Below are 24,913 nucleotides of genomic sequence, written 5' to 3'. Positions count from 1 at the left end.
TTTATGTTTTTCAGAGGAGAAAGATTAATGCTTTATTTAAACTTTCAAGATTTGGAATGTGGATAGAAGTCTTAATGTCCAAAATATGAAAAACAGTAATATATTGCCTCAGAGTGCCTTTGAAACTTTGTACCCTTACACAGGGAGTATTATATACCACGGTCCCCTAGAATCAGGAGCACATACTTCTTTAAATATATGAGCCAAATCCAGAACAATGAGTATCTTTATGTATCTTGATGTCTTTTGCTTGTTATTCTCAAGAGCTAGCTCATTCTTTGGATTCCACATCCAAAAGGCTGCCTTAGCCTTATCCGGATTTCTGAAAATGGTGCTGCTGCTGACTCATGTAGAGATGATTTAAACTCTCTCACCCCTGTCCAAAGGGGCAAGAGGGTATCACATATTCAATTATCTCATCAGAGATGCTCTTGGGCCTTACACATCAGCTTAAGGAACAGGGGCACACACTCCTTGTGTAGCCAAAAGGCAGTCCACATTAGCCCATCTCTAGATCTTGTGCAGGAATGAAATGTTTCTAATACTGCGGTCAGCAAAAAAGTCTTTCAGTGCCCATAGGTTACCTCCTGGGTAGCTTATTCCTGCCAAGGACAAAATGAGGCTCTGTGATACCAGGAAGTTTAGTTACTAGTTGGCTAGTTTTAATAATCACCTTGCTTGCATAACTAATAGCTACCATGTATTAAGGACCTACTCTGTGCCAGTTGCTCAGCTCAAAGACTTACTTTAGCTCTCCCCATATTCAGATGAACGGGGTGATGCTTGGCTACAGCGACCCCTGAGGTTTGTGTGCTTAACCAATGTCACTGGCGAACCTGAGATTTGAACACAAATATACCTGACACCAGTGCATAAAATCTTTTCTCTCCACCACACTAACTTGACGAAAGCAAGCTTGAAGGCTGTAATAAATTATCACATCCTGCAGTCTCTAGAATGCCGATCCCAATTTTTCAGTTAGACCAATTCTTGTTCACTGTTAGTGAAGAAGAGAGGAAATGAAAAGAAACTTTTCGTTGATAGGAACCTTGCTATTGCTGTATCTCCCACAATGACACAGTGAGCTTGATCATTGACGTATAAATTAATGAAGCATATAATGTGCAAAAAGGAAAGAGGGTTCCATGACAGGTTTGTTTTGCACATATATGTCACCGAGACATTGATGGATGTCAGATTTCCCTGCTGAATTCCATTGTTCAAATCATCATAGGATTTTTTTTCCTACTCAGAAGTTTTTCTTACATAGTTAGATGAATACATATAAAAAAATTCAGACTCTTCCAGCTTTAAGGTCCTAGCCCCTTTAAGCTACAGGAGAACACAGAATTCTCCATGTATATCCTTATACATAATTCTGAAATGTACAGTTCTTCACCCTGTAACTTTACCCATCATGGGCAGGGTATTTTGATAAGAAGACTGTGTTCCGTTCCATAGGGATGGCTAAAGGAAATCTCTGATAATTCCATTGAAAACAAAATATGTTTTTGGCTTTTTTTTTTTTTTTTACAGTAACAAAGTAAACATAATCCACATGTATTGAGTTCTCTGTGCCTTATCTCATTTAACTCTCTGAAGAAAGGCTGTCATCATCATCCCCATCTTGTAGGTGAGGAAACCTCCGGGGGAGTTTAGTCACTTGCCCCCAGTCAGAAGGCTGCTAAACGGCAGAGCTAGAATTAGGACCGGATGATTCTGCCTAGCCAGGGCTTCTAAGAACTGCCTGTAGTAAAGGTGAGGAGAAAGGGGGCAAAATCCAAAACAATGCCTTTCTGAGTTGTCATATTTAATTGTCTTTGTTCAAGGAATCCAGCTAACCCACAGAAGCTCTGGCCCCCTCTCCTCGTGACCGCAGGAAGTCAGAGGGCGGGTTAGCCTTTCGTGAAGAGTTGCTGGAGGAGCGATTAGGAGATGCCTGGACAGTGCTGCCACGGGTCACACGCTGCGCTGTTAGGGTGGCCTGCTGCTTTCTGATTTCTGAGGAACATCATTGCAGCCTGTGGCTCTGGGACAGAAAGTCAAATCTTCTGGACCCTTGCTATTATTTAGCATTAATAATAGCAATAGCACAAGTTGGGTTTCCTTCTGTCAGGCTTGTTTTGGCTAGTAGGAGATGTTCTTGTGACCACAAACCATTATTGCAATTATGATCTCCTCAAAGATCTCCCAACAGAACAAAAGTTCACCCGGGTCCTTCCTGTATTACTACGCACATAGCACTCTGTTCACTGCAGTACTTTTTCTGGAACAATTTTACCAGCAGATAAAGATTACATGCTAATTATCATCCTCTATTTTCATTGTTCTCAGCACTCAAGGACTTCCTTTAGCCTGATTCGAAACATCTAATACTTCAATCACCAACTTTTCAAATCAAAGAATACCTCCGTTGTTTCTATGGCTGCATTTAGAGTCCCTAAATTCAGTATCCATTAAGCCCAGAGCCTCCTCTCGGAATCTGCGTAAGATAGCCCTGTGTTCTGCTTTTGAGCTGCAGAAAATTAAACTTGTTTGTTTCATCCATTTATTAGATTAGGATACATTAATCTCTTCTGGCAGTCCAAACACAAGATGGTCAACTCATCTATTTATACCACTTTGAAATAGGACAGCGTTGATTTAGGCTCTTATTTCTCTGCAGGGGAAGTTTTCTAATGATGGCTTGCCATAGTCAGGATGTGCTAGGCACACACCTTATCCAAACACATTCGTACGTTTTGGTAAGCAGCAGACTGAAATCATTAAGCATTTCCAGCTGCTGGCATTTTTCATTTTCAGTGTTAGGGTAGATCCAATTCTGCATAGGCTGGACATGGACTTTACTTCCATGTCCTTATCAATGTCTTGCAGATGTCTGTTTCCTTCTGCATTGGTTGTGGGTGTCCTGTACCATTCCCCGCAGGAATATGTGGTGTGAATACATGTATGTTTCGGTATGCATATAGGGGTCCCATTAATGCTCTGTCATCTGAAGGAAAATGGGTGTAACAATGGCTTTATTAGACTAATAACATTTCAATGTCGACTATAAACAGCAGTTTCCAAGGGGACACATTATTAGAAACCTTGTTTTGGTGGCAGATGCCCAGCATGGTGGCCCGATGGCCCCATTGTACAAACCTGGGAGTATGCCAACTTGAGAAGCATGTAGTAGAGTGTGATGATGTCATTATCCAATTAAATGTGTGGGACAGTGGACATCAGACTCTGGACAAAATCTTTGAGGAGAGCATTAGACTAGTGGGCCCCCTATAAAAAAAACAGCATGATATAGTCTTGTAGGTTTTTTTCAGAACACAACCTCACAAATGTGTCTCCTTTGTTTGTTTTTGTTCACTGAGCAGTATATTAATTAATCCTGGAAACCATCTTAAGATCCAAGAAGGTACTTTAGGATTTTTCATCGCAAGTGATGCCAAAGAAGTTAAAAGGTAAGAATTGTTAATTTTCACCTGCCTTCCTCTCTGGCCCAGCTAGAGACATCTTGACCCACTGAAGAAGGTGTGTTTCCATGTGTGTGGGGATCTAGCCCCATATGTCTGTGAGGGTCAAATGGTGCCAAGGCTTAGGAAAAGAAGACTCTGTTTTCAGGTACATCCATGACTTCCTTTACACATAATCAAAGCCATATCTTTGAATTAGAAGAATAAAATTTGAAAACTAGGAGGGCCTAGGTACTGCTTCATCATTTTACAAATGAGGAAACTGAAGCCAAAAAAGCAGATGTGACTTCTCAAGGTCATCTTGATTCTTGATGGTCCCAAAGAGCACGACATAGGACAACTGGCTCCATGTCTAGTGCTATTTGTGTGATATTATCTGCCCAGATTTCCCCAAGAATCATCAGTTTTCTACTTTAGGTACCCAGTTAATGCAAATGGGTTTTCAAAAAGTTTGGATTAATGTCAGATGAAATAGTAAACTAGTGAGATTGCTCTCTTTTTTTTTTTTTGTCTTTATTTATTTTTTTAATATTACATTCAAAAAATATGAGGTCCCCATATATCCCCCACCCCTCCACCCCACTCCTCCCCACATAACAACAATCTCCTCCATCATCATGAGACATTCATTGCATTTGGTGAATACATCTCTGAGTACCGCTGCACCTCATGGTCAATGGTCCACATCATAGCCCACACTATCCCACAGTCCACCCACTGGGCCATGGGAGGACATACAATGTCCGGTAACTGTCCCTACAGCATCACCCAGGACAACTCCAAGTCCCGAAAATGCCTCCACATCTCATCTCTTCCTCCTATTCCCTACCCCCAGCAGCCACCATGGCCACTTTCTCCACACCAATGCCACATTTTCTTCTATTACTAATCACAATAGCTCATGAATAGATTATCAGTAAGTCCACTCTAATCCATACTCTATTCCTCCATCCTGTGGACCTTGGAATGGTTGTGTCCATTCCACATCTGTAACAAGAGGGGGCTTAGATTCCACATGGATGCTGGATGCAATCCTCCTGCTTTCAGTTGTAGGCACTCTTGGCTCCTCTTTGTGGTCACTCAGGGAAGTGCCTGAAGTCAGGGTCCGTTGTTATACCTCTGTAGATGCAGCCAGCCCAGGATTTCACTGGCCTTAGTGTTATGGCATTTTTAGTAACACCTGTAAACCTGTTTAGGCAGCCTAGGAAATCATAGTCTTCCTTGCAGAACACCAGGGATATTATTACATAAAATTCTATCTAATAAACTTGGAAAAATTCACTAGCAGAAAATGGGACTCAAGTGGTCATTTAGCTCAGCAATAATGTTGCATAAAGTATTTAAAATAAGTAATTCATCATAAAGGTATATGATTGATTACAGAAGCCTATTGTCTTCATTTAATGAGTTCCTTCTCAAAACCAGGCCCTGGATGAGGTGCTCTATGTTCTTTATTGTTAAGCATCAGAATAACCCAACCAGGTAAGTCTCCTTAAGCAGTCAGGTCTTTGGTTTCCTCATCTGTAAAATTGAGATTAATGGTTTGTCCACAGACCATGCAACATATAAGCAAGTGGTAAAGCCTCGATTGGAACTTATCTTTCCTTCTTCTAAAACCCATGCTTTTTCTACCAGTGTAAAATGTAAAAATACTAGTAAGCTCTACTGTAGGTTCTAGTGTGTGCCAGCATGTCCTGTAGCCCAGGTACTCCATACTTGTTAACTCACGACAACCTCATGAGATAGGAGTATTCCTCTCTCCAGTTTGCACACGAGGAAACTGACACGCAGCTTTGTTAATGAACCTGCCGCAGTCACACTGCTGGTAAGTGGGAAAGCCAAGATTAAGAATTGGACAGTCCAGTTCCAGAGCACAGGACTGATACTTGGCGACTGATCCCCATTACTTTCTTCCTCCTCATCCACTCTAGCAAACCAGCCATACCAGTTACAAAAGGTTTCATAAAATAAGAAAATGGAGGGAGGAGGAGCAAAAAATAAATTTAAAAATCCTTAAAAGGAAGCTATCATCTCATAACTTAGTTTTATTTCTGCAAATTGAGAGAAGATTGCCATCATGCAGTTGTTGGATTCGAACACCTCCCTACCCAGTTCTTGCATCCCTACTGTCCTTCAGGGCTAGCCCAAGAGCTGGGTTGCCCTGAGCGAGGGCAATGGTGATGCATCGGGTGCTCTGGAGTGGAAGGTTGTGAGACGCACAAGCTCAAAGCAGCATCTCAGCACAAGCACGAGAGGCTGAGGAGCACAGCTGCCACATATATCAAGTGTACCTCCCAGATAGCAAATATAACATGAAGCTCCCATTTGTGTAATTCTATTTTCTATTGCATTTCTCACTAATGAATGTCACAAATACCAGCCAGTCCAAAAAACAAATTACCTCCTATATTAGGGAGTGCAATATGTCTCGTTTCAGTGCTTTATGATATTCACAAATACATGCTGACACAGTCAGCTACACCACCAGCCTGTAATTTCCCGTGGCGTGTGATGTGTCAGGGCAAATACTGTCAGTTACAGGATTTCAAATAGATGAAGACTGTAGAAAGCCACAGAAAGGACATAGAAGATTTGAATGAAACTAAACAAGTTTTGTAAAAACAGAAAAATATATTATGATGATCTGGTGTTGAGTTTGACCCTCTGCTGACAAAAGCGACAAAAGCAACAAAAGAAGTTAATAGATTCTAGCTCGCAGAAACTTTCAGATGCAGTGTTTCAGGGAAAGAGGAGCAGAGCCATCCGATTCCAGCCTTAAAAAGGTCACATTGGGATGGGCTTTCGAGAACTTGTACTTTACTTGCTGCCACTAAATATTTTCCTTTTTAAATAAGATTGGAGCCCATTCTTTAATACAGGAGTTATAAAATGTTGGCTCATCAACGAAATTTGGCTTTCAAACATGATTCTTTTGACATTTTAAAACTGAATTAATTGCCAAGATGAAAAAAGTCATGCAATTTTATATAAGAATCGCTGTTCCTGGTTTATCCTGAACAATTGGTAAATCCCGCAGTACTGGGCAGCATTCTCATACTCATTCGTTCATTTAGTCATTCATTCAGCAAATGTCTATAGGAGGTTCGGTTCTAGGTGGTGGAGATACAAAATGGCAAACAAGGGAGAGGAGACTCTGCACTCATGGGGTTCACACTCTAGTATAGGAGAGGAATACAATTTTGTCTATTTTATCACTGGATCTATTTTATCACTGGGTCACTGACATAGATAGGGTGCAGGTGAAAGTTGATGCTTATAAATCCTTAGAACAATGCCTGGCCTATTGTCCATGCTCTATAAATATTAGCTGTTATTATTGGTACTATGATTATTATGTATAGGAGTATCAGATGGGGAGAAAATGACCAAAGGAAGTAGAGGAAAAATTACTGTCCCTGACTAAGATGCTTTCTCATTTCCTGTCCTTTCTCCTTCAAGATGATTCTTTGATGATTCTTTAGTCACATTGCCACTCAGGGCTATCCGCTACCTTTTTTTTTTCCAACATGATTGAGAGTTGATATTAAGAGTTGCTATGACAGAGAGAGCACTGGGCTGGGATTCAGAAGTCCTGGGCCAGCCAAGCTCTCCCGTGGGATGACGCTGGGCAGGTCATGAAAACTGCCTCCATTTACAGAGGACATGGTGTCACAGAGACTTTGGCTGTAAGAGCTTCAAGATCTCATCCAGACTGAAAAGTCTTAATATTGGTCTCCAACTGGTACCAATCACAAATGCATGTCCTGTGAAAAATATAAAAAGAAACACCAAGGAATAAAATGGTCAAGAACTGTGTTTCTTTAGCCACTCGTCAAGGAAAATCCAGGTTTTTCTCTGGCATTCAGTCTCACGTTGGGAGTGGTGAAGTTGCTAAGCCAGGGATTTGGTTGGTTCCTGTCCAGAAGGTTGTCAGTTGTTCCAATGAATTAAAAAACTAATTTTTAAAAATTGTGAAATACTTTCAAACTTACAGGACAGTTACAAAAATAATACAAATTAAGTACAGAGAACTCCAACATACCTCTAACCCCCTCAGTCCAATAACCACCAATTCTAACACTCCACATTTGCCATATCATTCTATGTCCATCTATCTGTTTATTATCAATCATTTTCTGAATACTTGAGTATAGGTTGTATACATCATGCTCCTTGAACACCTAATGCTGCCATGTACATTTCCAAAGAGCAATGATACTCACTCACGTAGTTACCTTAAGTGCAGTTAACAAGTTCAAGAAATTTAACATTGATATAAAGTTTATATTACAATTTTTTCATATCTCCCAATAATGTCCTTCTTTTCTCCTCCCTTGCTAGATCTCATCCAGGATCATGTATGCATTTAATCATTTTCTCTTTAGTTGCTCTTTTCTTGTTTTTGGTTTTTTAATTTATAAAACATAAATTTCAACCACTGCCAAGCATACCTTTCCATGGGATTAATTGCATTCTCCACATTGTGTTGCCCTCACCACCTTCTATTACTAAAACTTTCTCATCTCCCAGAATAGAAGCTGAGCACCCACTGTGCATTAACTCCCCTTTTTACTCTGCCCCCTTCCTTCTTTCTTCCCTTTCTGGGACTCCCATATATTGGTATACATGATGGTTCCCCACAGGTTCCTCAGGCTCTGCTCATCTTTCTTTGCTTTTCTTTTGCTCCTCAGACTGCATGATTTCAATTGCCATGTCTTCGAGTTCATCTGATTCTTTCTAACTCCAATCTGCCATTGAACCTCTCAAGGGAATTTTTTTTTTTAAAGATTTATTTATTTATTTAATTTCCCGCCTCCCTTGGTTGTCTGTTCTTGGTGTCTATTTGCTGCGTCTTGTTTCTTTGTCCGCTTCTGTTGTCGTCAGCGGCACGGGAAGTGTGGGCGGCGCCATTCCTGGGCAGGCTGCTCTTTCTTTTCACGCTGGGCGGCTTTTCCTCACGGGCGCACTCCTTGCGCGTGGGGCTCCCCCACGCGGGGGACACCCTTGCGTGGCACGGCACTCTTTGCGTGCATCAGCACTGCGCATGGCCAGCTCCACACAGGTCAAGGAGGCCCGGGGTTTGAACCGCGGACCTCCCATATGGTAGACGGATGCCCTAACCACTGGGCCAAAGTCTGTTTCCCAAGGGAATTTTTTATTTCTGTTGCTCTCCAGCTGTTTCATTCCTTTTCATATTGATATTCCCTTTGATTTCCTCAGTTGTTTTCCTGATTTCCTTTAATTCTTTGTCCATGTTTTCCTTGCATTCTTTAAGCATTTTGAAGACCTCTTTGCCTGGAATAATCCAAGTCTGGTCCTCCTCACTGATGGTATCTAATGCCTTATTCTTCTTTGCTTGGGCTTTCCATTTCTTTGTAGGTTTTGTAATCTTTTGTTGAAAACTGGGCATGTTGATATTCCTATGTACTGCTGGAATTTAGCTTCTGAGGTGTCAGCTTGCCTCCAGGGAATGTTATGGCAGGGCTCCTTGAATGCCAGGAGCTAACCAAACACCAAAAGAAGGTGAAAAAGAAAATGCTTTTCCCAGTCTTTGCAGACTAACTGTGCAAGTGCTCTTTTCAGAGCCTATCCATTCAGTGACTTTAGTGAACAGCTCCAGGCCAAAGCCTGGTCCTTTCTGCTTGTGTGCCTTGCCTTGGGCATGCACCTGTGGGCCTGGGAATTCCCTTGTTTGCATGGATCCCAGTAACCCTTCTTCCCTAGAAAACCGCTTCCTCAGGGTCCCTGCCACTGAACTGTTTGCCCTACAGCCAGCGATCCCTTGCAGTGCAGCATGGCTTGACCACACGCCCTCAGTGTTCTCTAGATGAGCTCGATGAGCTGCCTTCTACACGCAGGACAAGTTCTGAGTACAACTAGTCCCTCGGGCTACTACCTGAAACAGATTGAGCCAGACATACATGCTCCCAGCTTGTGCGCCAGGGTTACACTGCTCCTTCCAGAACTGGGACCAGGGATCCAGACTAGGTGCGCAGACCAGCTCCCCACTGAGCTGGTGAGGTGCGGGCAAGGGGCCAGCAGGGCACCCGGAGATCCTTCTGCTTTTAAGTGGCCTTTGTCTTTATCTGGTGCTTGCCCTGTTACTGCAACCCTTAAACTGTCTTCTGGAGCCTTGAGAAAAAGGTTTCTGCCAGATATTGCTAGGTTTTTGGCTAGGTATTCTGTGAGTAGATGGAGGATCCCACTGAATTTTTTAAAATTTACTTTTTAGAGAAGTTGTAGATTTATAGAAAAATCATATAGAAAGTACAGTGTTCCTATATACCTCCCTGGCACACAGTTTTCCCTATTATTAATATTTGTCATTAATGTGGTACATTTGTTACAAATGAAGAACCAATATTATTATAATTATGTAATTAACTAAAATCCAGAGTTTATATCAAGGTTCATTCTTTGTGTTGTATAGTTCTGTGATTTTTTTTTCTTTTTAAAAAATTTTATTGTGGTAAATATATATATAAAACAGAAACATTTCCCACTTACCATTTTCCAATATATAATTCAGTGGTGCCCATTATATTCACAATATTGTGCTACCAACAACACCATCCATTACCAACATTTTTCCATTACCCCAACCAGATACTCTGTACCGATTAAAGCATCCCAGCCCCTGGTAACCAGTGTTCTAGTTTTATAAGTTTGCATATTTTAGTTATTTCATGTAAGTCAGATCATGCAGTATTTGTCCTTTTGTGTCTGGCTTACACCACTCAACATAGTATCTTCAAAGCCCATCCACGTTGTAGCACGAAGCAGAACTTCATTCCTTTTTACACTTGAATAAAATTCCATGGAATGTATATTCTCTATTTTCTTTATCAGTTCATCTTGTTGATGGATGCTTGATGTTCCAATGAATATTATCTACACCCTAGTACTGAAACAGTGCAGTCCTCCTGTGCCGTTCTTCTAGGCACTGGACACTTGAGACAGTTCTCGAGTGATCTTGTCTCATCCAGAATGTCTCTGACACAACCAGCACACTTTATTGCATAATGACACTCTAATCTGATTGGGGGATTTTCTTATTGGTTGCATCCTCTAGGTCTCCTCCTCCTCACCCCATCCCAGAACCCTCTCCCACCCCCATTCAAGTGGTCAGGTGAACACATGTTAGACAGTGAGACGAGAACCTCATTTACTGCGTGTCTCAGGACTAGATAAAATGGGGATTGGTCCAGCGGCTTGGGAGTAAATATGGGCTCCCAAATCCCAGAGGGAGTCTGACGGAGAAACTGCTTGACTCCTGGTTTTTGTTTTGTCCCACCCCTGCCCTCCCCCTCATCACTCCCTCACACTCTGTGGCTGATAAGGAAAATGCTCTCAAGATGACAAGGTTAGCATGAGGTGCAGCGGTGCTCAGAGATGTATTCATCAAGTGCAATGAATGTCTCATGATGATGGAGGAGGTTGTTGTTATGGGGGGAGGAGTAGGGTGAGGAGGGTGGGGTGCATATAGGGACCTCATATTTTTTTAATGTAACATTAAAAAAATAAAGACAAAAAAAAAAAGATGACAAGGTTAGTATTTTTATTTGAGTGAGGAACGCCATTCTTGTGTCCCTTTTAATATATATTTGACCAGGCTGTGGCAGCTTGCAAGGTGAACGTAATGTCCTTACCAGGGGCCCAGGGCTGGATTCCTACGTGTCCCAATGGGTGGCATTGGCTGCTGTTTCCACAAAGGAAAGACAGGCGAGCAGACCCAGTGTGTCATATCAGCAACCTTTCCCCCGCTTCCTTTTCAAATGAGAGTTTATTAAAAGAAGCACTAACTCAAATCACAGAGTCCTGTGTTTGAAATAAGTGATCTTGCAACAAACATTTCCGTCTGTAAACGTCTAAACCTTTCAAAAGATTAAAGGAAATTAGTGCTGGCATGTTTCATTAATTTGGCACCGTAGTGGAGGAAATGTGGTACTCATTTCATTTGGGTGGATTATGAAACGTGTCAGTTTTTCCATTCTCTTTCTCCAGGGCATTTTTTTACTGCAAGGCCTGTCATGATGACATCACAGATCCCAAAAGAATAAAAAAATGCGGCTGCAAACGGCGTAAGTAGTATTTCTTTCCCCTCTCCCTCCCTCCTCCTTCCTATTACCCACATTCATTTCCCTCCTCCTTTTCCATACAGAGAACCATGAAACATCCAGCATTTTCTTGGATATGTTTGTTTCACCTAGACGTTTATAGAGATATGAGATAAATACCTGTCCTCACTTTATTAAAGCAAAGGATGAAAAATCACTTTATTAGAGAAAAGGATGAAAAATGAGCCCAGGGCCTTATCGCCACTTTTTGACTCTGAAAAGGTATCTTGGTGTATGTCCCCCGTCTAGTAGAGTCAAGAGTGATATATAAAAAGCAGGAAAGTTAAGGCCATATAGGAGGGATTGTTTGTGCATAGTGACATCCAGTGACAAATGTAAAGGTGGCCTTACTAAGGCTGAAGGGAAAACTGAATCTGAGGACATGGTCTCCAGAATGGGAGTCAACTCTCTATGCATTTGGGGTTCTGCAGGCTTTGGTACCAAAGGCCAGAGTTTTCTGGCTGTGTCGCCATCAGACTGGCCCCAGGAAAGAATGCTGCCACCAGGAATGAGCTTCACTACGAATGAATGAGCGTCCCTCGTCGTGGCCCCAGGGTCAGCCCCATAGCCCTACTCCTCTCTGATGTAGACTGGTTTGTGTCCAGTATATCTGCCTCAAGCCTCTTTCCTAAAGAAGCTTGCTAATGGGTACTCTAGAGGTAGATGTGGTAAGTGGGGAGTGTTGGATTGTGAGTGCCAGAGAAACCATGGCTTACAGTGGGCTTCTCCTGGGGAAGACTGTGTCTCTGGCAGCAGTTAGGCTGCATCATTTAAGAGAAATGTTCATAACCCTAGAGAAAACAATAATAACGGTACCTCTCTTCCTGTGGTGATTTGGCATTTTAAAAGCCCCTCATGATCCTTTTTGGCCTGGATCCTCACCATAGCCCTGTGTAATTGGCAGAGAATGCTATTATTAATCCCATTTTATAAAAGAGGAAACTAAGGCTCTAAGTCTAGAGAGAGGATGAGATTATTGAGCATCATTAAACCAACCTACAGGGGTTCAGACTCAGCCGAAGGTCTCCCAGGAGGCTGTGCTGCGAGCGCCCTGATATTTTTTTTTTGCTGGGAAGATGGGCAGGATCGTTAATCTTGGGTCTGATGTGTAAGAACACAGTGATGCGAGATCACCCCTTAAAATACCTTTTCACTAGTGAAAACCAGATAGAATGAGCGATGTTCTTTGGCTGTGTGAGGCCAGGCCCCTTATCCCTGCACTCATAAAGGGGTGCTTGGTAAATACAAAGCCCACGTCTTATCCATATCCTCCCAGTGGAGTCCCAGAGAAGACAGAATCTTGGGCCAGTACCCATGGGGGTACTCCTGGTCTAGAGCAGACTTTCTAGAAATCGCCTCTGACCAGTTCCAAGTTTGGGGCATCTTGAGCCCACTGTCTTAAACACCACACACACATACACACACACACAAACCTGCTTAACACTGTCACCTTACCAGGATGAGTATGTATTGCCCTCTCAGAATTAAAGCCTTTAGCTGCCTGGGGCTGGGAGTCTCCAGTGATGATACCCTACCAGCAAAGCATCTAAGTGAGTATGAAGCACAGAACAAATCCTGCTACCCATCCAATCCCCTCCTCAGGCTCTGTGGCTCAAAAGGCCCTTCTCACTGGGCAGTCAACCCCGTCCCCACTCTGCTGGTAGTGAACATGAAGGACAGCTCAGCTGACCAGTCATTTCCTGGACCATTTCCCTCAGGAGAAACACTGCATTCTGAGGAGTGAGATCAACAGGGAACAAATACAAGAAATTGAATTCCTTTTCAAGGAAACTGATAGTGGAGAGAGGGTGGAAATGCATGAGAACTTGCTTTACCAGAGACCCTGGACCAATGGGGGGTGTCAAGAACATGGAGAGGCCACACTGCACTTTCTGGGTAGCCTGTTGCATACCAGTTGAGTGCCTTCCGTGTGTGCTGCTTGGTGTTAAGGCTAGACAGGTGAACAAGACAAAGCCACTGCCCTCCTGAAGTTTTCACTCTAGGGAAGGAAGACAAATGGTGGCCATATGAACAATTAGGTAAGTTTGGATAGAGATAAGTGCTGTGAAGAAAATGAAACTGGTCATGGAGGAGAGTCCAAGCAAGGAAGTGAGGAACCTTGCTGGGCTCCTACTTGACAGACAGAGGTCAGGAAAGCTTCCCACGAAGGTGGCAGTGAAGCCCAGACCCATTCCAAGTAGAGCAAATAGCCAAGGCCCCAAGGCAGGAACAAGCTTGTAGAGTTTGAGGGACAGAGGAAAGCCAGTGGGGCTGGCAGGATTGGGGAAAAGGCGGTGTACAAGAAGAGGGAGGCAGCAGCCACATCCCACAGGGTTGGTTTTAGTCCTGTAATAGAAGCCACTGGAAGGTTGTAAGCAAGGAAAGGACAATGATGGATTTTTATTTTAAACATTCTCCTGGTGACTGGCTAGACAACAGAATCTAGGGAGGCCAGAGCAGAAGCAGAGGGATGAAAGCGAGAGCTTCTCTGAGTCTTGCTCTGATACTGTAGCATCCTTTGTAAGACAGTTTAGCGGAACCTGACAGACGAATTTTTACATCTCTAGATAAAAGGGTCTGGCCCCTCAGGTGTTTTTCCACCTTGGTTTCAGGCAAGCTAATAACCGCTGCTTTTAGCTTCATCCTGTAGGGAGAGGCACATAATTGTTTGAAATAATTTTATTCTCTTCATTTCCCTTAAAGTTGGTTCAGCTAGTGAAGCATATGATTTTCCATCATGCACGGCACAGATTGCTGCAAACGGATTGCCTTTGCGAAACCAAGCCAGTGTGACAGGGGTCTCCTCTTTCTCTCTGCACCCTCCCTCCCCAGCTCTGCATCATACAGAGGGGCTCGGCTGGGAGGTTAATGTTTGGCAACAGTCTGAAATGTCCAAATTACTGTTCTTCCTAATTGAAAAACCATAGCAGACTGTGGTACTGAGGGCAGAATGCAGCTGTGTGTGTGTGTAGGGGTGGAGTGGGATCAGAATAAAACAAATTATAACAAATAAACCTCCCTATGCAAGGGAAGAAATCGGGAAGATATGTTTTGGTGCAAAGACACATTAATTAGGTCATTGGTTATTGGCAGCTGGTCTACCTACCCAGAATTTGGATTGTTAATAATGCACTGATGAGTGTCCATCCCTTTGGACACACATGGCCTGGTGCCCAGCCTAAGTTGGAGAAGGCAACTGACCCACCTGGTCCTTTGTCCAAACGGGTTAGGCCAGGTATTAATCATTTACCCTGGAATGATAGCATCTCCATGAGGGCAGAGCTAATGAGTCACTGGCCTTTCCCACAGTTTCCTCACCTCCTTCCCTAACCCTCCCCATCCAACCCCCCCCCCCCAATTCCCTTTCATTCAATAACCTTAAACGTTTTATGTCATGCTGTCTGGAGAAATCTCAACTATGGACAGTCCATGTGCCCCTTTCTAGAAATTCTGTGGTAGTATAGTTTAACTTTTACATTTCTTTACATTTCTTCATAGCGCTGCATCAAAGGAGGAAAGTCACATTCTGCTGCCCGGTCAAGGAGCGAGCGCCCAGAACCCACAACTTACCCATTTTCTTCTTTGTATATCAAACCTGGTCTAATGATTTACATTTTACCCCTAGCCTCAAAAGTTTGCCGAACGGTGGACCCCTAGACATGACAAGGGGACGAGTCATGTCTAAATGGATGTGTTTGAAGGACTCTTATTTTTAACTTCTAACCATTGACATATTCTTGATTTATTTTTTTCTCTTTGCTGCCTCGGAATACGGCCCCTACTCTATTTTAACTGCACACTGGTAGTGATATATTGTGAGTAAACCGGGTTGCCAGTAGCCCGAAGTCCAGTTCCCCCTGTCTTTTTCTAGAAGAGATACTCCTTTTATTTTCTGTACAGTTTCAGTTTTATTTTCCTTTTGGTTTTTATGTTGCATGTAGCAGTGAAATCATGCCCCAACTTCCTCATCGTTCGGCACTGTCCACAGAGTAGCCTGCAGCCGGAGAGTGTGTTAGGGAACCCACTCTCTGTCCATCCACCCCACCCCCCCACCCAGCCTCTTGCCAGCTTCTGGTGCTGTCTTATTTTTCCATTTAAAAATAAGACCTTGACAGCAGCGTTTCTCTTGAAGGACTCCACTCAGGGCTTTTAGGGGATACTGATTAGGCTGAGATAATTACCACTATAGCTGTAGATGCCTCATCAATTGGGAGACATTGTCATGCTTGCCTCTGATAACTTATACTTGGTCTCCTCTGCTATTGAGCTTGAATTCATATCCCAAAGGAAACACATGCTACATACATATTCATATGCTACATATATACGTATATTCATATTTATGCATATATATGATATGAACCTGTACTTTTTATATGTAACATGTTATACATATATAAGTATAGAGATATTTTATAGAGAGAGTGACATATCTATTACAGTATACGTGCCTCTCTATACGAGAAAGTGCTTGATAGAGAATTAATTGTATACTCCCCTTTGGAAATGTAAGTATTTAAATTGCTTTACTGGAGACAAGTATGTCCACAGTGGTAATTATTTCCTACAGTCTATGAAGTCCCCTTGCTTTAAAATAAAGTTTCTCTTTTAAAAATACCCATTTAGATATACCTGGCTACTTTACGAGTGTGAGCCAGGCATCTTGGAATATGCATTTACTTGTTGATGGCTGAAAAGATGGCTCAAGGAGAATGTTCCCTTTCATTAATGAGCTATGGAGAAGCCTGAACAAGTAAATGGAAGTCTCCGCCTTACCGTACTCAAGGAGTAGGACCCTCTCACCCAGCAAGAACCTTGAGGGCTCATGTTCTGTGTGCGACTTAGGCAGGGCTGCTCTCTGTGATCAGGTCTTTACTCACCAGACTCTACTGAACTTGAGACCAGCCTGCAGGCCAATTCAGTCCCATGGCTTGGGTGTCTGGAGATGGTGTTTCAGGATTTGTTTCTCTCCTATTCCTTTGCAAATGCTGTAAAAAGTTCAGTGTAAAACACAACACAACAAAATGATGACCTCCTTCAATTCAGTCCACAATTCTACCAAAGTTGACTTTTTGGCTCCCTTCATCTGCACAGCACCCTAAGGACGGCTTGAGGGCATGAGCCACTTGCAGACCTGCAGAACTGCCTGGTACATCTATGGAATCCTTTAGAATCAGAGGGGAAATACAGAGTCCATCAACAAATGACTCTAGTGCCAAACTCGTCTGCTTCCCCAGCCTCGAGGTGGTTGCTGAGGGCAGAATCAACAAGCTCGGTGTGCTGTGTGCTACTGACATTAACTAGCTTTTCCCTTTCCCTCTTTCCATTCTTGGAAAACCACCTGGAAGATCTTTATTCTCCCTCCAGAAGCTAATGGGAGGAATTTTGCTAAGTGAAGAAATCATTCCTAATTTACAGGACTTGAAAGAACACACCCTGATTCCCAGTGTCACATCCAACAAATGCCTCAACCTTCAACCTCGGAGGACTTTTGCTTCTACGGATATTTTTACTTGTAATTTTAGTGACTGCTGAGCACATGAAGAACAGCTCCAGGGTTCATGCTTGGAAAGAATCCTTCCTTCATTGGACAGGTTTGAAACATGAGGTTATGAGCTGAAAAGTGTTAATTGTAGGGCCGATTTTTTTTTTCTTCCACACTGACCTTCCCTTGAATTTGCTCCATTTGAAGCTGGAAATGTAATTCCCAACAGGTGGAAAACTCCACTTGAGCCTCTCGTTCCAGCTAGGCTTTTCCTGCCCCTTCCAATCCACCCTGGAAATTAAGATTCTGCAATTGGAAATTGGCTGACAATTTCATTGCCGACGCAGGAGGCAGATGGTGCTGAGGACAGGATGGAATCCAGCTCTATCTTCCATTCCACACTTGGCTAGGAAGGGCGAACCAGGAGAGAACCTGAGTTTGACAGCCCCGTGTTAGGTTGACTCAAAGAGCAGTAACTAAGCATGTCTAGAGGAGCCTTTAGACTTGTAAAGTTTTTTCTCATGATCACTACCTTTGAAAATTCAGGAAGTTGTCCAAGGCTATGTCTGAGAAGTCTTTCATTTTTAAACATTCAAGAGTAAACAGATAGCTTTGATGATGTCCATTAGGGAAATACATTTTTTTGTCTCCATAAATAATACTAGGAAGTCATAATGAAAATATTGGACAAATATCCACTTAATTGTAGTGAAGGAAGGCACATAAAAGCCTTTTTTTTTTTTTTGCCCAAACTGTAAAACTGTTAGGATAGAGTTCTTTGGAAGAAGGCGAGACCCAGGGTCCAATTCTTGGTAATCACATCACTTCTTTTAATATATGGCCCTGATCCAAGAGCAAGAACCTTGTGATGTGGGCCAAAGAGAAAACTGAGTCCTCAGAGGCTTATATTTCTGCTTTCCCAGAGTTAAGTCGGCTTATGGGGCCATTAATTGAATATAAATGTCCAAGAACCATGAGACAGTGACAAGTAGCTAAAGTATGCATACCTGCTAGAGACATACTCTTGTCTGTTTCCAGTTTTTGAAAGCTGCTGCAGGCCTTTGAGGAGAGCCAACAGTCTATTGACGGTCCTACTCTGTGCAGGTCCAGGGCTGCAGAGCTATTGTGCTTGCAGGTTGCCACTTTTGACCATCCTAGGACCGTCTCCTAGGACATCCCACCCCTTTTTCCCTGCTACCCCATAACAGCTGCTATGGATTGTAGGAAGGTGTCCAACTGAAACGACACTGCACGTATTTCAATTCTGTACTCTGTATGCTCAGAGAAAGGCCTGCTATTTCGAATTGTTAACTAACTACGCTTCCATTCCAGTCCACTAGATGTCCCCATAGATCTACTTTCTATTACCATTGAACTCGTCAGGAAAACCCCCTTTTCTAAGGATTAGGATTTGGGAAGGGAGCAATGGGTGACTCTGTACAAAAAGAAAAGCAGCCAAGACCAAAGGAGAAGCACTCTTTGTGGCCAGAGAGAATATAGGAAACTTCCTTCTGCTTTATGTAAATACTGAAAGTTTCAAAGTTGCTCTGTGAAACCTAACTTTGCAAGATTTAAGTGGCTCTCTAATATCAGTGAAATTTACCTTCTAACCAACACATCTTTAGAAAAGGAAACAATCACTGAGAAATGGAAAGAAAATGTAAACAGCTCTGAATATCCATGTTCACTAAAACAAAACAACTACTGGATTTGGAAGCTAGACACAGTAGTAGAGGGAGATAGGGGTAGTAGTTTCCAAATTAGGAAGTCCACAACTTAATTTTGATACAATTATAGTTTACAATTCGAGAGCATAATTTTAATCATAGAGCGCCCACATCTTCTGGAACATCCACCATTGGGGAAGCAAATCCCCATTGAATTTAGTTAAAGAGCTTGATTGTGACTTGTTATAATATCTCAGTGGGAAGCTCTGCCTGACTGTACAAGAATCCTTCAAGCGTGATGGACCTCCAGTAGGTTAGAGTTGGCTGCACCTTTTAAGAAAGTGGACCCGAAAGATTACTGACAGGGGGATCCATGAAAATGGACTCTTCCCAGAAGTGAGGGGCCACCCTCCCCGTTGGTGGTAGCCATGAGGAGTCAGAAAGGTTTGTCAACCTGTGGGGCTCAATCATTTTTAACTGTTTCTGTCTTGTCTTGAGCCTCTCATTGAGCATTCTTATGGAATTTTTCATTTTTTGTGGTGGTGCTTGTTTGTCTTTTGAGATTTCTATATTGTATCTGGTGTGAGTGTCAAGATGACTGGGGAGGAATGTCGAGTAATAGCATGTTTTCTTTTTTTATGCATATGCTGCTTTGGAATGCCACTGCTTATAATTAACAGTTAATCTTATAGCCAATGATTTTTTGCTGCTTCGATGACCAATTCTAGCCTGTTCCTGCATGCTAAAATGTGGCATTTTAAAACAATGCATGGTCTCCAGAACAGCTGACAAGAACAGTTGCAAACAGTCCCTGAGGGGTACTAGTTTAAAGTGGTGCTTCTTCCTGAACCCTTGTAGTAGGAGGTTTAAAATGCCCATTATGATGGGTTTACCTCTGACAAAATAGTTTCAAAAGTTATTCCATCCCCATCATTCTTCTTCTTGTCCATAAAGACAGTATATATAGAAGATTTTTTTTCTCCAATAAATGTGTCAGATTCTATTATGGTATATGAACCCAGAATGGCTGTATGGAAATGAAAACCAGGGACTGTTGCTAACGAGAAGCATAACATTTCAGAATTTGATGGGCTTCTCTTCTACTATAGCATTTGATTAAATTTTTTTCAATACAACTTATCTGCAGTGAAACAAAAAGTCATCCTTGTTTCCCTCCTTTGTGTGCACAGCAAATCAACATTTCTAGAAAAAGAACTAAGAAAGAAAAAGCAACGAGTAGTCTCCAAGTTGTATATCAAATGTGGATACATGTAAAATAAATTTATTTCCATGTCTTCAACTGAAGACTGTTTTCTCCTCTCTTACCACGTATTCAGAGCATCTGGGTATTCAGACAATGCCTTCTAAATTCCTCTCGATTCAAATGCTATAGTGGAACATTTTTTATTTTCTTTCTTTTTTACCTTCGGTAAAAGCTTAGCTCAAAGGAATGACGCATCACGCATTGAAAAGGGCTGGGGCTGCATGACGATCTGAACAACCGACTGGTAGCTAGGAGCTAGGATGCTAAAAGAACATATCACTAAAAATGTGCGCCAAGTTTACAGGAATGGAATTGTTGCTGAAGAGATCTCTCATTCATCTCCCCCAGTGGCTGTTTTTCACAATCATAACGTTACCCTTGCTTGACAAATATACTGTATGGCGAGTCATAAAGGTCTTAGAACAGGACTTGACCCATTCGAGAGATTTAAACCCCTCTTCCTGGTGACTGTAACATTCAAAGAGGGCAAAACTACAAGCCATATTTTAAAATAACAGTGCAACCATTCTCCACAAAGGAAAGGAAGGGGGGTGGGGGCGGGTGAGGAAAGTCTTTCAAAATGGAAGGTGTGGCCGCAGGGAATCACACCTCTTCAGTCCAGGGTTGCTATTTGGCTGTGACACTTGGAACAAATATGAATTCTTTTCCCACCCTGTGAGAGAAGCAGGCCAGTTCATGCTAAGTGATAAGCAAACATGTTTGACTGTTGTAGCATCAAAATGAGGTACAAAAAGTGTTGCTTGTTGTACTGAAATATAAATTGGCTTGAAGGGTTAAGGTGAAGGTCTCTAAAACTACCACAGTGCTGTCCAGACAATTTTTTGTAGGTTAGCACTAGGGTTGGCTCCCTAGGCAGTGTGGAACCTTCGGTTCTAGCTTAGAAGAGCTATCGATGCTGCATGGAGATCTCATTAAGATATTTCTCAGTGGGATCTCCTCTCTTATTTCCTGTTTTGCAATTTTTAACCTATTTTGGCCAATATTTTCTTCATGAGAAAAAAAAAGAGTGATTAACCAATAGCTCAATTGCTTTCTGAATTTTTGGTAAGTGGGGAGGGAAAGGCAGATGTGATTTTCAGATTCTCTCAGCTTTAAACAGAAAATACACCCATGAGTAGCTAAATGCATTCCAATAGACCAACATCTCATATGCTTTTGGTGATTTCTTATTTGTGAACTGCCTTTAATGTCAAATACGCAGCGTTAGCCTTGAGTGGCTGCATTTCTTATATGGACAGATTTGGATATTTGTTCTGTCAAGAGTAAATTTAAATTCCTGTAGGCATCATGTAAACTCACTCTCGGGAAGCTGAGCAGAGGCATCCTCAGATTCTATATTAACACGTAATCGCTTCATGTCTAATTTGATGAAAGCTTGTCCCAGGCTCTGCCTAATGCCCAGAAATGGATGGAAATTAGAAAGCCTACATATTAGGTATTTTTGCACCTTGCAGAAAGCCATTTATTGTACCCAATAAGCAATTAATTGATAGGCTCAGTGTATATGTTTTGTTCTCCTGTATTAATTGTGTCAGGGGAAAAATGTTGGTTACATTTTTTTGCTGTCTCTAATTTGTTCCTCTTCTCATCCAAAAGCCTGATTGTAATCAGCCATACCCTTTTCCTGCGGTCACCCGCTTTACCTTGGCGGGGAGTGGGGATGATATGCAACAACCTGGGTGACTATAAAAGCAATTTATATTTTCACTGCCTTTTTGATGTACAACCAAACTGTTACCAACAATCACTGTGCATTTTTGTTTTCTGGGTCAAGACTGTGAACATGAACTAAGACCTGTTTTAAATCCCTTTAGCTCCCTTCCGGCTGCCTTGTGGCATCTAACCTTGCCATTAACTACCGCTCTTCCTCTCCTCCCATCCGGCCTCATGCTTATAGCCAAGATGTCCATCTACAAGAGAATGAGACGGGCATGTTGTTTTGATTGCGGACGTTCTGAGCGTGACTGCGCGTGCATGTCAGGCCGTGTGCGTGGTGACATGGACACCCTTGAGAGAGCCTTCCCACTTTCTTCTGTCTCTGTCAATGATTGCGCCACCAGTTTCCGTGCCTGTAAGTTTAACCCCAACATACAGCCCCGTGTCTGTGCTGTCTGTGGTATCATCCCTGCCCTGTGTTGTGCGCTGTGGTCGTGCCTCAGCCGGGCTGATGTTTCCCTCCCAGTGTGATCTCTTCCGTGGTGATCTGTTGCCCTCTTTGCCGTGTTTCTGTGTACGTGCCGTGTACGTAGGGAAGGTCTCCCTTCCGCTGTCGTTGACTCAGTGTGCTTCTTGTAATCGCATGCAGAACTATGAGATTATAGCCTGGTGAGAGTCTCTCTCTCCTTCAAATAAATACAAATGGTAGTTAATGTTAACAGCATATCAAGTACAATAATAATACAGAAATTTGTGGAAATGTGTATCTTAATATTTTGGGGAAAAGCTATAAATTGGCTTGGGTTGAAGGGAAAGGGTGTAGAGAGAACAAACACACCAGCTCTAGAGCTAAATTATCTTTAGTGAGCTTAGATGGTTTTCAAAATACAGTGGTTTGGATGCAGGTGGATAGATTTTTATTGGGGCCTCCTAACCTATATCTCATTCCTCCAGTTCCAGACTCTGTCCTATATTCTGGAAAAGAATATTCTAAACCTGCCAACCTATAAAAGCTGGTGGATTCTAGAGCTTCCCCACAGAAAGATGACTAATTCAAAGGATCTTCGCATGAGTATCTCTTATTTTTCCAAGAACAGCACCCCCTGCTTAACAAAGGTAGCAAAACAAAAAAATATAAGGCATGGCACAGGCCTTTGAGGTTCGACTTTCTTGCCTGCAAGCCCAGAGCTGTTTAAGAACCTGCCCCTGGCCAGGGAGCTGGTAGCTGGCAAAACTGAGATCTGTGCCAAATTCCCAAGCTTGCCCTTGACCTTCCCCATGGACTTTGCTGATGTTTTACTGCCACAATTCATAGGTGATGGTATTGCAAACTCTAGTCTGCATGCCAAGACTTTGGAATACTGGTCATTGCCCAAAGGCAGAAGAGGTTGCGGTTCTGGTGAGCACTCGGATGCCTTAAAGTCCGGCTGCAAACTTATTCTCAATTTTTGGTAGCATCAGAAGTGGGAGACATTTTTTCCTTCTGTACGTCCTCCACTCCTGTTTAAAGTATAAAACACATTTCTTGTGTTTTCTCCCTTAGAAGTGCCAAGAGCTGGTTGGACTAAACTTTAACCAGCAGGCCTCAGTACACCCTGATAGCAAGCAGGAGGAAGTGCCCTCAGCTCTTGAGCGTTTAGTTCCAGGAGCACTGAACTTCGTTGACTCACCCGTGCCCATGTTGAAAGTAGTCCCAGCACAGCATGCCTGTATGTCAGTGACTAGCAGAGGCTTCCTGCTCTGGGGTAGCCCTGACTTCGCTCTGTACAGGGGAACTGTGGGCCATGCCAGGCAGTGGTGGTAAAACCTGCACTTCAAATCTGAGGCATGATCTGTGCATGGAGCTGTATTCGAGGCATTTGGAAAACTTAAAGACGAAAGAATCATCCTCTCTGATCATGACTCACTTGTTCCTCTGAAGCAGTGCCAAGGTGTACTAGATTCATTTTTAAAAGTGATACCTAACGAAAGTTAAATTGAGAGGGGCTTTGGACTATCTCAACCACATTGGCCTAAAATGTCAGAAAGGAAATTTCCTTTTAAATCTTTCTTGCAGATGCCATGGTATGAATCCTGAACTCCATAAGATTTTTCTCTGGTTCATATGACTCTGTCAGGATGGCCTGGGTTACGAGCATACAAAGAAGTAGTCCCTCTATGATGTGTGGCAAGACACCAGGTTCAAAGGCAGGAGCTGGGGAGGGTGGCATAGAGGGATTGGCTGTGGTGGCACAAGTTGGCCCCATCTCTTCAATTGCAAATGTAACCACCAGCCACCTGGGTTGCCATTCTGCCAGAGGCACAACTTCTTCGGGAAGCCGTATCCTTCTGTTCTCAAATAGCCTCAAGGCTCTAAAACCTTGGCCAAGGATTCCCTGGAGAAAAGGAAGAAGCCACTCAGGCTCTGAATTATGGCCCAATGGTCAAGTCTTGGCACTGGCCACCAGTAGTAGTCACAGCAAAATCTGTGTTCCCTGCCTGGGACCCATTACTCCCAGTGTGTGTAATTTCTCTTTTATGTAGGAGAAACCATAATTCAGAGGACTTCTTAGCTCTGCAATTTAAAGCCTTGATGGAGGCCAGGAGAAGAAACCCCTTTGGGGCAGAATTGCCCTGTCTTGTTAGAAGCATGCATGTACTGTTGTCTTTCCTTCTTCTCCATGAATCAGCCCCACTATGGAAAACATGGAGCTTTGGGTTGTATGTTGAAGCCCTAACTGGTATTGACAGCTCAGAGGGGTTTTGCCTCCTCTGTTTCATCAATCTCCCCGCCGTCGTCACTCTATCAAACAAAGGCAGATTTCATCCACCCCTGTGTGAGACCATTCACCTTTGACCACTAATAATAAGTTAGAAAAATCCATTCCAATTTGAGCCCCTTCATGAACCCACATAAGCCCTTCTTCTTCAATTAAAAAAGAAATGTCTCTCTCTATGCAAAATTCCATTGGCAGAGCTTCAATAGAAATCCCTGGGCTTTCCTCACTGGTGGTGGGGTTGGGTGGTGCCCATTTGACAGAGCCAGTTGACTCAAAGAGCAGTGGTGAGAGTAGGCTTTTCATTAAATATGAGCAGATGTGAAATGTAGAGGTTTTGGCAATTAGAAATGGCAGGAGAAGGGCCCTTGAATCAAAGTGAGGTCAGATGGGTGGATCAGATTACTTCTCTTACATTCTTTAGTTGTTCTGAAAATCATTTTGAATTAGTGTCAGCAGAGCCATGATGGGTTTTGCCCT

General features: G+C 42.7%; 1 protein-coding gene across 6 annotated transcripts in view; it reads left to right on the top strand.

Annotated features, from left to right (window-relative positions):
* Positions 1 to 24,913, top strand: part of KCNMA1 (potassium calcium-activated channel subfamily M alpha 1) — a 766,236-nt gene that overhangs the window by 607,215 nt on the left and 134,108 nt on the right. For all 6 annotated transcript variants that reach the window (XM_058299114.2, XM_071215879.1, XM_058299113.2 and 3 more), the window contains 2 exons: positions 3,369 to 3,455; positions 11,472 to 11,548. In XM_058299114.2, coding sequence (XP_058155097.1) covers positions 3,369 to 3,455; positions 11,472 to 11,548 — 164 coding nt within the window. The remainder of the gene's footprint in view (positions 1 to 3,368; positions 3,456 to 11,471; positions 11,549 to 24,913) is intronic.

Source organism: Dasypus novemcinctus, chromosome 6, assembly GCF_030445035.2.
Source record: "Dasypus novemcinctus isolate mDasNov1 chromosome 6, mDasNov1.1.hap2, whole genome shotgun sequence".
Taxonomy (NCBI): domain Eukaryota; kingdom Metazoa; phylum Chordata; class Mammalia; order Cingulata; family Dasypodidae; genus Dasypus; species Dasypus novemcinctus.
This window is presented reverse-complemented; position numbering and strand designations above follow the sequence as displayed.